General features: G+C 61.6%; 1 protein-coding gene and 1 non-coding gene across 3 annotated transcripts in view; one reads left to right on the top strand and one right to left on the bottom strand.

The window, feature by feature from the left end:
• Gtf3c1 (general transcription factor IIIC subunit 1) overlaps nt 1-14318 on the bottom strand; it is a 64754-nt gene that overhangs the window by 19071 nt on the left and 31365 nt on the right. The window contains exons 8-19 of one of the 2 annotated variants that reach the window (XM_026392066.2): nt 13134-13249; nt 11634-11946; nt 10894-11051; nt 8767-8903; nt 7809-7962; nt 5521-5624; nt 4805-4989; nt 3712-3981; nt 3369-3514; nt 2221-2318; nt 1763-1859; nt 1492-1669 (exon numbers count right to left, since the gene is read on the bottom strand). In XM_026392066.2, coding sequence (XP_026247851.2) covers nt 1492-1669; nt 1763-1859; nt 2221-2318; nt 3369-3514; nt 3712-3981; nt 4805-4989; nt 5521-5624; nt 7809-7962; nt 8767-8903; nt 10894-11051; nt 11634-11946; nt 13134-13249 — 1956 coding nt within the window. Of the gene's footprint in view, nt 1-1491; nt 1670-1762; nt 1860-2220; nt 2319-3368; nt 3515-3711; nt 3982-4804; nt 4990-5520; nt 5625-7808; nt 7963-8766; nt 8904-10893; nt 11109-11633; nt 11947-13133; nt 13250-14318 lie in introns of both variants that reach the window. The other variant, XM_026392065.2, reaches the window with a different exon arrangement.
• Nucleotides 2739-2811, top strand: Trnaa-ugc (transfer RNA alanine (anticodon UGC)). Its single transcript has one exon. It is a non-coding gene; the product is annotated as a tRNA-Ala (tRNA).

The following is a 14318-nucleotide window of genomic DNA, read 5'->3' on the forward strand; positions in this document are numbered from 1 at the left end:
TAGGAACTGGCCTGTCCCGGGGTGATTCGGGGCAGCACCTGCTTTACAAGGTGACTCTGTCACCGTCTCCAATGTCCCCGTCCCTGGGAAGAACCTGCGGGAATGTCTTCTGAATGAAGGGGCAGCGACTGCCTCATTGACCACGCAAGGTCCCGCAGCTCTGCTCAGAGACACTAAAGGGACGCGAATCCACTGAGTGTCAGGCCTGAAAGCCTCTGACGTGAGTTACACGTGGCTCACAGATCTTTATCGAGGGATGAAACAGGGGGGTGGGGGTGGGGGGGTCGGGCGTTTTTATCATCTGCGGTGGTCAAGGCCCTTGCTGCGAGCGCACAGGACAGTGTCAAGATGACACGCACGGGCTGCTCTGCTGGCTCTGAGTGCCAACAACTGTGGCTCCCGCTTCGCCTAAATCCAGGGTGCTGCTGGCCTCTCGGCCCTGGGGTGAGGCAGAGACTCCTCTCCCAGGTGCAAACCGGATGTGGCAAGAAAAGGTCAGAGGGGGTGGAGCAGCTCAGAGAAGGCAGCACAGGGTGAAGGTTCTAGCACCTTCCACAGATCCCCGCATTCGACACGCGTGTGTGGCTGCCCACCGTGGACAGGCCCTGCAGATATGCCTGAGGGATTCGCAGAATGTGTCCAGACGGGCGTCTTGGAGAGAAGGTCTAGAAGCAGCGGGGGCTGCTGTGAGGCCAATACAAGTGAAGGGACAGTCCAGGGGAGGAGATCCTGGGCCAGGCCCAGCACCGCCCACTGACGGGCCCCTGCCAGCTCCCCTCCTCAGCCTCTGCAGAGCTGTCCCCTCCTCCTCACACAGACAGGAGGCACAGCCCCTGATGGACCACCCTGCGTCCGTCTCACACAGCTGTCAGCGCGAGTACTCCTTGCTCACAGCCACCCCGTGGCTGTCACTGCTCTTCACCAGGTCCCCAGGGTCCCCCTAGTCTGGCTGCCACCCACGACCCCCTCAACATGCCAGTCTCTGCTCTTTTATCCAACATGGACCTCAGGGCTTCGCACGGGCTGTTTCCCAGCCAGGAACCTCCCCAGGCCTGGGCCTGGCTGGTTCAGCCTAATCCCTAGGGATGGCGGGTGGACCTGGGAAGGCTATTCCCAAGCACCCCACTATAATGCGCTGGCACCCACCACACTCTGGGGCTCTCTGTGAACTGTGTCTCCCCTTCACCAGCCACAAGCGTGGTGAGGGGCAGGGCAGGCCGTGCTCTCGTCACTGTGGGTCAAGGAGCAGCACGTGACTATGGCAGGTGCTCCACAGGCACTTATTCAGGGAGCACAGGAATGAGGACCAGGTGTGTGCTCGGCTGGGTGGGGCCCAGCAGCCCCTGGCCCAAGGCCCCCCATCCTGCTTTCTCAGGGAGCCCCAGGACTCTGCTGCCCTGGGAGCAGCCTGGAAACCTGGAGGCTGTGAGAACCTGCAGCCTCCTCTAGCTCGCAGCCTCGCTGACGCGGAGGACGGGGAGGCGGGTGTACCTAGCGGGGTGTTGAGGCAGACGCACTGCAGGTCGAACCAGTAGTTCTCCACGTCCTGCATGGAGTTCAGGACGTAGAGCCGCCTCTCGAAGGGCCGGGTGCTGTGGGCCAGGTTGTAATGGGGGTCGCAGATGGTGGTGTCGATGATGACCGCGTTCTTCTTCAGGAACACGAAGACCTGCAGGAGACCCCGTGGGGAGAAGCACACTGCGGGTCAGCACCGGGGCAGCCCGCAAGGGGCACCGCTGTCGCTTGGGCTTGGAGACGTTACCTGGTCTTTGTCCTGAAACTTCTCCGTGGGACCGAACTGCAGCAGCCCCATGTAGCACAGCCGCTGCAGGTTCTCGATCACGGAGAAGATGTAGCGCCTGGACACACACAGGCACCTGCTCCCAGCCGCTCCCCATGGGCAGCAGGGTCTGGCTTCCACCTGGGCCCCTGGAGGACCAGCCTCTGGCCTGGCCGGCACTGGGCCACCCCAGCCTTCCCAAACCCCACCAGGCAACGGAGGCTGGACCCTCCACTCGGGTTTGATCTGGAAAGTCAACGTAACAAAAGGAAAAACCACACTGCCCGCTGCAGGCCTCAGTGGGTGCTGCCCGGCTTCCTGCTCACATAAGAAAAGGCACAGCGCCTGCGCACTGAGGCCTGCCGTCCAGGGGGCCTGTGGGCCACTCAGAGCCCGCCCTTTGGGAGCCCGGTACAAGGCCACTGGGACCCTCACCTCACCTCTTGTACAGGAGCTGCTGCCGGATGGGCCTGGGGAGGAAGCGGATCAGCGTGTGCTTCTTCAGAGGGTCATTGAGGAAGTCCTCAAGGTTGTCCACCTGCGGAGGCCATCTGCAGGGTCAGCTTGGCCAGCAGACCAGGGGCCACAAGGCTGAGGAGACGCCCACCTACACTCCACCCCTCCCTGCCTCTGCCCGGGGCTCACACCTGCCCCCTCCCTTCCCCTGGGGGCAGCAAGTAAGTGCCCTGGGGCTGCTGGTGGGCGGAGCAAGGGGACTCCCAGGAGGTGGTGGGGACATCACTCCCTGGAAGGCAGCTGCCTCCTCTGTCATCCCCCTCTGTCACCCCCAAAGGAAAAATCTGGAGCCGCCCACATGTTTATGCTCTAAAAGATATTCATCAACGTGTCATTTAGAAGAATAAATGCCATTTAAATAAAAAATATTGGTCCAACACAGTACATGCTTAAGGAGAGATATTATGAATCCATCAAGTTAACAAACTTAATGATGTGGGCTGGGGATGTGGCTCAGCTGGTTGAGCGCGTGCCTTGCCTGCACAAGGCCCTGGGTTCGATCCCCAGCACCACCAAAAAAATAAATAAATAAAAATGATGTGGAAAATACAATAAATTATCCAGTGGAAAGAACAGGTAATAGAAGAAGAAACAGAATCTCAGTTTTTTTTTTTAAAGGGTTGTTTGAAACACATACGGCCCGCTCCCGACCATAATAAAACAAATGAGGAGCTGGGCAAGTGATCCCAGTTACTTGGGGAGGCTGAGGAAGGAGGATTCCAAGTTTGAGGCCAGCCTCAGCAACAGAGTGAGACCTTGTCTCAAATAAAAAAATAAAAATAACAAGGATGAGAAAGACAATCTACCAGAAACTAGTGGTTATCTCTCTGGATGACAAGGCTGAAGGTCATTTCTTTTTTCCCTTTCTTTATGACCTGTGTCACTGCTGAACCAGTTATCTGTCTCCCTCCCTGCAGAAGGAGGAGTCTCTGAGGTCCTCCCCTTTACCATCCTTCCTCCCATCCACCCGTCACCCCACCACCCACTCCCGGGGGCAACTCCAAGCACTCTCCCAGTGACGGGGTGGCTGGTGGCCTCCAGCCCTGGGACCTGCGACGGCCAGCCCCAGTACCTTGTAGCTGACTTGCACAATCTGGACGAAGATGGACAGGGGCAGGCAGAGCAGGATGTCACTGACAAGCGCCCAGCCAAAGCCAAAGTCCCTGTGGACTGGGATGGGAGGGATGTGGCGCATCCAGGAGCACTCGTCCACGTACACTAGGAAGAGGATGGCGTCACCCGGACCGCTGGGCGCCTCCTGGCAGGTCCCGGCCCCACGGGCAGGAGGGAGGGAGGGAGGAGCCGGGGCTGGGGTGGGCCTGGGCACCTGTGAGCCGCCCCGGCCCGTCCAGGGGAGGCCCGTCCAGTGAGGCCCGTCCAGGGGAGGCCCGTCCAGGGGAGGCCCGGCGCCTCACCTGTCTGTGTGGGAAGCTCCATTTCGGCCTCCCAGGGGGCGCTCTCGTTGCTGTCCTTGGCTGGGCCTTCAGAGGCCTCCAGGTCGCTTCCAGAGGAGGGCCGCGGGCCTGCCCTGCCTGGCTCCTGCTTTCTCCTCTCTCCACCCACGCCGGGCTGCTCGGCCGCTTGGCTGGCAGGGTGGCCGTAGATCAGGTACCACAGGAATATGTGGACCACCCGCAGGCGGGGCATTTTGGGCAGGAACCCCAGGGAACGCCCAAGTCCCGGAACTGAAGCAAGAAAGGGGGCAGAGCACTCAGGAAACCCCCCAGCTCGGCTCAGCCCCCAGACCCCCCCAGGGCGCCACGCCTGGGCCCAGGGAGACGGCCAGCGCCTGCCCTCCCTTGGTGTCCACCTCCTGGGGGAATGTGACTCAACATGACACTTGCAGTAGCTCATCAGACACGCAGATGTGCAGGGGGAGGGATGGGCGGGGGCCGTGGGGCAGTGCGGTAGCGGGTGAGTGTCCAGGACAGACTCAAGGGGCCGAGATGGGGGGTGGGGAGCAGAGGGCAGACTGTGGGGAGCAAGGGGGCAAGGACAGATGGGTGGCAGCTGCCTCCACGGAAGGCCACTGGACAAGGTCTCTGGCTTCATGGGAACGTGCCAGATATTCCAAAATTTCGTTTTTTTCCTTAAACATTTTGGTTATAGACGGACACGATACCTTATGGCTTATTTATTCACTTGCTCATTTATTTCCACGTGGTGCTGAGGGTGAGCCCAGGGGCTCACACATGCGGGGCGCATGCTCTTCCACTGAGACACAGCACCAGCCCGAATTTCGGTTCTTTTAAAGTAACTTATTTCTGTGTTGATACAAATACGCTGTTCCCTGACTTTCCCTGGTGACGAGGACAGGGTGGGACAAGGTGGACACAGCAGCAGGGTCCACTCTAGGGCCCAGTCTGGCCCACTCCTGGGGCCCAGCCAGCTATTCCAACCCCATTCAACTGCCTGCAGCCCAGAGCCCCAGCGCAGGGCCCCAGGTGCGCCAGCATCACGCAGGTGGCCATGAGATGCGGTCGCAGGCGGCTGGGGGCTGCTCTTTACCTACGACGGGGTGGTAGTTTTTAAGCGGGGTTATGCCCATCTTCTCCTCGGTCTTCTTCACCCGCGTGCTCTCTGGCTTCGCGGCCGTGTGCACGTCGGAGTCTCCGGATGTGCGTGGGCCCTCCTTCCCTGGGCTCTCTTCCTCGGCCTCCTCTGGAGGGGCTGGAGGCTGGGAGACTCTAACCCTGCAGCCAAACACCAGGGACAAGAACTCGTTGGAGAAGCTGGCCGGGAGCCTCGGTGTCGGTCTGCATGACCTAGACGAAGGCACCGGGGCGGGGCGGGTCCAACCTGCTGTCTGCCGAGGCCAGGCAGAGGACTGTCTCTTCCTGCACATTTTCTCCCGTCTGAAGTGAACCATGAACTAAATTAGAGCCCCGGAAGGCGAGGGCAGCACTGGGTAAGGTGAGGGTAGCCACTGGGTAGTCAAGGGCAGTCTCCGGGCAGAGTTATGAGGCTGAGTTCGGGACCCGAGGCCCGGGGCAGGGAGAGCTCGGAACCCTCGCTGGCAGAGCCGCTGGAGGCAGAACACTGGGATTTTTTTCTTAAAATAGCAAAGAATCAATCCTCACTTAAATTTGGGGTCGTGAACCCCCTACCCTGACCCAATGAGCGCACTGATTTCATGCAAGGTGACCTACAGGGCTTTCTGAGGACACGCAGGACACACGGGCCCCAGTGCCTTGCTTAAGGTTCTTCTGGGTCCCGCCACTTGCCTGTTGGCGGTGCTGGAGTTGGAGATCCGGAAGCGCACCTGCTCGATGGCACTCCTCACGAGGGGGTCGTTCTGGTCCATGGACGGGTGCACCACCAGGTCCACCTGCAGAGAGAGTCAGTGTCCCAGTGGGCAGGGAGGGCCGAGGTCCTGACATTTCAGAACACAAGCGGGAGAGGGAAGGAAGGGTGTAGCTGAGCCGCTGGCCATCACATCACGGCTGTCCAGCCCTCCAGCAGCCATGCCTGGTGCAGCCATCTGCCCACAGTTCCCTGGTGGGACCGTCACATCCCACTGGTCCCCGCTGCACCTGGGGGAACACTCCCCACACCCCCCGGTGAATCCTGAGCGCTTCCATCTGGATCAGCCAGCGGCTGTCCTCCGTCTGGGGCTCCTGCCAGGCGCATGGCTAAATGAACTGGCAGAGGATTTAGGCAGCGCTCATTTTACCTTCTCCCAGGAACCGAGCAGAACCATGAGAGTGGGTCGGGTTCCAGCAGAGCCGGAGTGAACAAGGGGACCTGACGCAGGGCCATCCCTGCAGCGGCCAGCAGAGGGGAGATGGGCAGAACAGGCTGAGCGTGGCCGCTGAGCTGTGGGTGAGGAGGCTGGTGGCCTGAGCACCCGAGAGCCAGGCCTCTAAATGATGAGGGTTTTCAGAATAAACGGTGCCAGCAGCTCTGCACCACAAATGGGCTCAGAGAGGTGTGGGACAGGCCACCTCTGCTCAGGTGCCCCTGCTCCTCATTTGTGGAGACCCCACCCCTCCTCTGAACCATCCCTCTTTGTAGGTTCATGAAGCTCAAAGGAGACACAGTCAGGTGACAGCTCAAAAATTTAAAACGCAGCACTCACAGTTCCGAGGTCCACACCCAGAAACCCTCTAGGCCTGACAGCGGGGACAGGACACAGGAGCAGAGGCTGGGCAGGAGCAGGCACTCCAGCCAGTGTGGCCCCAGCGGACCTGAGGGGCCAGCGCGAGCCCCCACCACCAAACCCGAGCCCTGAACTCCAGGCCAGAGGGGTGCTGACGAGCTGCAGTCCCCCGCAGTGGAAGGGCAGGCCGCAGCAGTGCCCCGCGGCCCCCGACCACATGCTGCCATCTCCAGTTACGTGACCCCCAGTGCTGACAGCTGCCCTGTGCCTTCCTGCCACTCCCCACCTGTGCCCCTAGCACAGAGCAGCCAGAGAGAGCGCTGACGCTAAAGCCGGGTGGCCTCTGCCCAGCACCCTTAGTCACCCAAGGCTGCGACCTGGAAGATCCGCCCTCGAAGGTCAACGGACATCAGGTGCGGCCAATGGGCCGTCTGTCCTTCAGAGAAGGGACTTCAGCACATCCTGCCGCCTCATGAGGAGGAGCGTGCAGGCTGCGGGGAGGGAGGGGGTCAAAGGGACACGTCATTTTATTTTAAAAGACTTTGGCAATGGCAGACGCTGTTTCCTGGGTCACTTCTATGCACTGCTTTGTCTTTTTCAAATTTCTTGAGAAACAAGATGGCGTGAGCCGGGCGCCGTGGCTCCCGCCTATAGCCCCAGCTGCTGGGAGCCGAGGCAGGATGGTCCCAGGGTTGAGGGCAGCCTAGGCCACTCAGCCGGACCCTGTCTCCAAATAAAAATGGAAAGGGCTGGGTGCAGCCCCGTGCTGGGCCAGTGAGAGCAGGGACGGCCTTGGCGGCTGATGAGAAAGCAGAGGCCCCAGGCAGAGCTTTCTCAAGGCAGAGGTGGGGACCACAGTCTGGAAGGGAGGTCAGAAATTAATAGTGACCGTCCCCCAGTGCCCAGCTGCGCCACCACAAATTACTCTGACCCTGAAAATTTTATGCCATAGAATATGTGCAAAGCCTGGAGCGACCATTGCCATGGGAACGGCCCCAATCTTGACATTTTACAGAAATCAACAAAGTGAGACGGAGGTGCTGGGTCAGTGGGCTGGAGACTGGCGTGCTCGCTCGCTGGGCCGCCACCTCCCTCCTGCCCTCCCGGGACGGAAGGTGCTCCACCTTGCGAACGTCCCTGAGCTCCTCCTGACGCTGCCTGCCCTCTCCTCCCTTACCCAAGGCCGGCTGCAGGGGACTCCTGCCCGGGTGACTCGCCACTCTCACATCAACTACACTGTCACTCTTTCCTGTATCCATCTTTCAAAGTTGGGAACCCTTGATCCCCAAGTCGGGGGCATGCTGCACACTGGGACACGCGGAGTCACCCAAAACAGAGGGACCACTGAGAGGCACGGAGGGAGAGGGGCGGGGATGCCCTTGGCGGGCTGGCGCAGGCCTGGGGAGCCAGTACCTTCTTCTTGATGCCGTCCTGGATGACCGTGGTGCGGTACAGCCTCAGGAGGCCCTCCTCCGACAGGTTCCGCACCAAGCGCACGATGGACTTCTTGCAGCACTTGGTGGCCACGCCCTCCTGCTTCTCCTGGTCCATGATCATCTTCTGTATCCTGCGACGTCACAAAATAAGCAGTTCAGGCTGCCCCTCAGAACACGGCAGGCCACTCTCCACGCCAAAGGACCCCGACGGCACCCAGCACAAACCAGGCATGACGGGGTTCCTCCCCCAGGAAGGTGGGCCTCCAGGAGCCCTGAAGACCCTCCCTACAGCACGTGAGGACATGCCAGACGGCCCCCTGCGGGGCCCCCAGCCAAGCCTTGCATCGGGGCCTGGGACAGCTGGGAGGGGAGCGGGGGCAGGAGGCTATCGTCCTCACCAAGTCCAAGCGCTCACTGATCATCTAGCTAAGGGACGTTCCCGGCACCACCGTCCCACAGACCTGAGCTGCTCCTTATTCCTCCTCGACACATCTCACTCTCTAGGTCTCACTGAGTCACTACAGTGACACTTCTAGATCTCTGGTCACAGAATGCCAGGTCTAAAAGGCTCGCTAGGAACATCTCGCCAAGCCCCTCGCTGCACAGAAGAGGGGACCAAGGTGACACCGTATCTGCAGATGGCCCCTGTCCCCAAGTCCAGCCCCAGTCAGGGACTGAGCATAAAGAAGCCACGTCCTTGACTGAGGGCAAGGCCCCTCCTCTGAAGTGGCCCTCATGCTGCCTGCTGGCCCAGGAGGCGCTGGCGGAGGGGGCTGCTGGGGCCGCTTCTCCTTCCTTACAAGTCCCCCCGCAGCCCGCTCCCCGACCCCGTCAGGCCCAGCTTCAGAACGGCAGGAGCACACGGACCCTCCCGACCACAAAGGGACGCGGAGAGCAGAGGCCGACGGCGGCCGGGGCGGGAGCCCGGGGCTTACGTGAACAGGCTCTCGATGAGGCGGAGGTTGGTGACGGCCTCTATGATCAGGTTCCTGCGCTTCAGGAGCCGGTACGTCTTGTGCGGCTTGTCCTGGCCTGTGCCGTGCTTGCCGGTCCTCTGGGAACCGCTGCCCTCCTGGGGGACGAGACAGGTGGGCTCAGCCAGGGCCGGACACTGCCCAGGGTCGTGCCCTCCCAGCCCTCAGGAAGGGAAGTCAAGAGGTGGGTCCCTTCAGGGCTCTGAATGGCACAGCCACCTGCCAGCAAGGGCTCCTGGGCCCGGTGGATCTGCTGGCCCCACAACAGGACTCAGTGTTACCGCAGCAACCCTGGGGCCCACCCTGGGGCGGGCTGCCCACCAGGGAGGCAAGGGACGGCTTCTCACTGAGGCCCGTGGGGTTTGTGTCTTCGAAATGCTCCACGGCCTTCTCAGTGCCACCCACCTCACAGCGGAGGAGCCCAGGGCTCAACGAGCCCAGGACTGTCTGGGCCACTGAGATGGAGCTGGGACGGGGCCTCTGCGCGTCCCTCGGGAAGCACCGGACTAGAAGCAGCGGCAGGCTCTGGAGCCCAGCCCGGGTGTCCCTGGGGTGGACGGGAGCCTACGCCACGTGCCCTGGGTCAGACCTTGGGGAAGCTCAGAAGTGAGCCCTGGGTGACCCTAAACCCAGCACACGCCCCGTGGGTCACTGGGCACAAGTCACTGTGTGGCGGGCATGGCATCTGGGCACGGCTTGCTGGCCGGCTCCTCACTCCTGGCTGGGGTAGCGGCTCCAGCACGGCCGCGAGGTGCACTCGGCCCACGTGGGCACTCAGGCCGGGCAGCACTTCCACCAGGGGATGGGCTGCTGGGCCCAAGAGGGCGCCCGAGGGTCAGAGCGAGCACTCTGCAGGCGGCTGGCCACGGCTGCTGGGGAGCGGAGACACACCCTGCCAAGAGCCACCAAGGAGCAGAGGACACCACTATCCCCAGAAAGACCCAACAGGGGGAAGCAGTGCCACCGTCATTCAGGAGTGACTTTCCACCCGAGAGGAGCCGAGTGGGCAGAGACCACGGAGCCCCAGGCTGTAGGCAGCGCGTGCTGGGGCCACACAGACCCGACGGCAAGGGGCAGGGAGAGGAGGGCAGGGGACACAGTGGAAGCCCCGCTGGGGACAGAGCTGGCAGGCCCAGCTTCCTCAGCTGGTGACAAGGCCAGTAGCGACGGACAGGGAGCCTGGGCACCCAGCAGGGAGGAAGGGCTCAGTGGGTCTGTGAGCACCCCTACCATGCCGCATATGTCCACCACAGGGACAGGAGCAGAGCACAGAGGAGCAGCAGGGCAGGGTGAGTACGGTCCCCACTTGGTCCTCACTTGATTCAGGGGCAGCCACCAACCCGTAGGGGCCCCGCTTCCCCCGCAGCCCAAGAGCTGGGATTTACCTTGCAGGGCGTGACCCCAAACCAGTAGCAGCAGGAAGCCACCCACCCACCCCCAGGGGGCCTCGTCTGCTCTGCATCCTGTGCCCATCACCTTCTAACCCCTGTCCTCACACGGATGACAAAGCACTGGCCTGCCCCACTGTGCCTCTGACGCCTTGGAGCACGCAGCGTGTGGACAGGACGCAGGACACTGTATGATTTCATGCCCCCCATGCGGGCAGGGCTGCCTGGAGGCCGAGGCAGGAGGACCACTCGAGCCTGGTTCGAGGCCCACTGGGCAACATGCCAGGACCTGTCCAATCAACAGCAGCCATAACCAGTACCCCGGCCTGGCCACCGCAGTGCTGGGAGAGTCCCCTCCCTAAGTGGTGACAATCAAAATGTCTCTTTGGCCAACGTCCTCTGGGGCAACACCAGCTCGCAGCCATCTAAACTGGCAACACAGAATTCCTTGCAAAATACACTCGAGTGAAAAGAACAAGCTGCTGGAGAGGGAGCCTGGGGACATCACGGTGCAGGTGACTTGCGTGCAGGGTGCAGGCACGTGAAGGAGCGTGGGAAGAAGGACGTGGCTCCCGTGAGCACAGAGCTGGCCCTGGCCCTGGCCCGGCTGCTGTCCTTGAGTTTCAGGCCCAGACAGGAGCAGGCTGGCCCAGCGGCCAGGCTCCCTCGGAGACAGTGCCCTCCCCTGGCCAACACTGACCTTGGGGTTGTCCAGCCGGACCTCCTCGATCACCGCGATGTCGCCGCTGTTGCTCTCCACGCAGTGGGAGCCGAAGGACACGTTGAGGTCTGAGTTGCTGCTGGAGTCCAGCAGGCCGTCCCTGCCCGCGGGGCCCCGGCAGGCCCTGTCCTCGGCTCCTGCGGAGGAAGACGGCTGCTTCTTCAACGGGTGTAGGTTTAGGACTTTCCACCCACCTGTGACGAGGGCAGGAGGGGAACCATCAAGAGGGAAGGGACAAGGGCTTCTGTGCTTGGCAGCCACAGGAGCCAACAGCCCACCCCTGCTGATTGTCACTTCAAAGACAGGTGAGGACCCGCGGGCAGCCAGTGTCCCTCTCACAAGGCCAGATGTTAGATCTGCAAACCCGCCATCAGCCCCACCTCCAAGGCGCTTCTCAAACAGTCATCTCTACTGAACCAAACCCCAGGGAACTTCGGACAGATGTCGAGGGAAGGGAACAGAGGAACCTTCTGGAATTCTATTCCTTTAATAGTAAAAACCTAACAAAACATTTGCCAAGGACACTGCTGTGCAAGCAGGCAGGGGACAGACCACACGACTGTCCTCGCCAAGCCTCCTAGGAGATGCGAGTGACCCCTGTGTGCCCCGACTCAGGGCAGCACGAGGGGCCCTGAGGTGCCCACTGAGCTGAACCCCTGCAGCTGCCCGCAGGCCCAGGCGCTCGGCCCCACACGCCCCCACCCGTGCCAGCCACCTACCTTTGGTTGGCGTGGAGTGATGAGGCTGGGTGCCTGGTGCCAGGTCCACAGAGGACCTCAGGTGGCCCTGGGAGGCCCTGCCCCTGCGCTTGCTGCTGCGGCTGCTCTCCTCCTCGCTGTCCGACTCGGAGAGGAAGGCGTCCTCGCCCTCGGGCAGGAGTGTCTCCTCGGGCACCGAGGCCAGGCTCACGGTGGTCAGCAGCTCGCTGCGGGCCTTCTCCCGGGCATACTGCCGGCTCAGGTCGCTCTCCTCCGCAAACACGCACGAGATGTACTTGGTTGTCCGCTGCCGGCCCTCGTCTTCCATGAATCCCTACAGGGGACAGGAGTGTGTTTATCCTGCTGAAAAGAGCCTGCTGCACTCACCACAGGCTGGTGGCCTGGTCTTGCTGTCCCCAGCGCTCTCCTGTCTCGTGGCCTAGGGCCCCTTCCTGCCCTGTCTCCTGGCCCTTGCTTCCACGAGCCGCTGGAGACGGCTCCGGATGCAATCCTGCCCCCATGTGCACTGAGACTGCGAGCTCCTGGGGCGCGGGGGCCTAACGTGACCTTCCCAATAGCCTCTGGGCCGGGCACAGGCCTGGCTCACAAAATAAAGGTCAGCAGGCAGGGAGTGTTTGTCACACAGAATTCAGTGGCTGCCGGGCACTAGAGCGTCCAGGCCTGCAGGGCTCCTGCCCCACTCAGCCACAGCACAGGACTGGTGGCCTGGTCATCACTGATCTGTGCTCACTTTATCTTTCGGAACAGGGGGCGGGGCTCCATGGGGTAAGGAGTGGCGTCAGTGCACACGGCACGGGGTGGGGGGCACCAAGTGCTGTGCCATCATGAGCTCACACAGAATACTGCCTTCAGGCAAAGTGTCCAAAATGTGGGCAAGAGGAGGGTGACGTGGGAAAGTTTCAGTACCCAGGGTGGCACTACTGAGGGTAACAGAGCTTCTAGGAGGTGGGACAAGTGGGAGACCCTTAGGTCACTGTGCTCCCAAAGGGTTCTGGGACCCCAGTCATCTTCTCTGTCCTGCTGGCTCATGATGGAGCAGTCGCTTCACCACGTGTCCCCGCAACCATGTGCTGCGCAGAGCCAGCGACTGGACACTGCAGAACCCCGAGCCAGGGCGACCTTTCGTGAGTCACGTCCCACACAGTGACAGAGAACTGACTGACAGGGGCACCAGGCTGGGAGGGCAGGACTGGACCACAAAAGGGGACACGCAGTTAGCTTGCCCGATGCCCTCCTGTCACGTAAACACGGAGGGGGCAGGTGGACGGACACTCACAGCCCAGCTGCCCGTCCCCACCCGGGAGCCAGCTCCAGGCGTAGGTGCCCTGCCTTTCGACTTCCCAAAGCTGACAACTGCTCCAGGTCTGACAAGTGGGGACAAGGCCGCAGCAGTGACGGGGGGCCCCAGGGAGCCTTTGCTCCTAGGCACAGATGGCAGGTGATCTGCTCCTCTGACATGTGGCTTCACGAGCGAGCGATGGGCCCAGCCGGACGTGTTACCTTGACGACCTTGAACCTCTGGAGCAGCCGGCAGAGCATCCTGGCTTCCAGCTTTCCCACGTTCATGGCCACTCGGATCTCAGCCTGGGAAATGCCTTTGGTGCCTCTGCGCTCAACTGTGAGGAACAACAGCGTGAGCCCCAGCCACCTGGGCAGCTGGGTCAAGTCACCGCCCTCCCAGGTGCAGGGGCGGCGGAGCAGCAAAGCCAACAGAGACGGTAGGAGGGCCCTCCTCTCCTGCTCCCCCAGGCTCCACCAACACCTGAGAACAAGACAGCTCTAGCGGCTCCACCACGCCAGCACCCAAGCGTACGGCCACCGGGGCTCGTCTACCGGGGCCAGGAGGGCCATTTCACTCAGCAGCAGGAAACCAGCCCTTTCACATGGACTTTTTCACCGGAAGGAGACCGACCCTCCTGAGCAAACTGTCACATTCACGTACGATCACATCCAAATGAACCCTACCACCACGTGTGACCACAATGCACTGATGAAGGCTTTTCAAAAGCAAAAATTCTTAACTGAGAACTTTTTTAACGTGCATTTCCCAGGTTTCTTTCCTGGTAGACCAGGCACTGGGACACCGACAGCCACACTGTTCTGCAGCAGCCTTCAGCGTGGACCACGGGAGGAGATGACTGCCTGGTGCCCTGGGGAAGGACTGGCTGCTCCGCGCTATGTAGGTCCTCAACTCTCGTCCTGCCACCAACTTGGCTCCTGGGTACTGTTATCTCATCTTCCCACGACGCCCTCCTACACTCCCTCTTCTAATCTGAGGCTGAGGACCCCAGGAAGGAGGCCAGTGGGCAGCGGAGGTGGACCCGTGCCCAGGGGATGTGTGAACCGCAGGGCAGACTTGGCGGCCAAGCTCCTGACTGCTGGGAACCCTCTCCTCTCCATTTCCTGCCAGGGAGCCAGTCAGGGCGAGGAGGCCCTGCCCCACGGCGCGGGCAGGAACAAGAGGGAGCCAGCTCGCCCAGGAAGCCGGGACACTTCCCTTCAGCAACAGGCTACAAATGGGAACGAAGAGCTGAGGGACACTGTCCCCAGATGGGGTCTGAGGAACTCATCCTGCCAACTGCCTGGCCGTCCTCCAAGGAGGCCAGCGATGTGCTGTGTGGCTTCCAATCCGCGGCTGAGCCAGGGCCCTGCGTCCTCTGCCCCTAGTGGCACTGGGTCCCTGAT

The sequence above is a fragment of the Urocitellus parryii genome, chromosome 9, assembly GCF_045843805.1.
Source record: "Urocitellus parryii isolate mUroPar1 chromosome 9, mUroPar1.hap1, whole genome shotgun sequence".
Taxonomy (NCBI): Eukaryota; Metazoa; Chordata; class Mammalia; order Rodentia; family Sciuridae; genus Urocitellus; species Urocitellus parryii.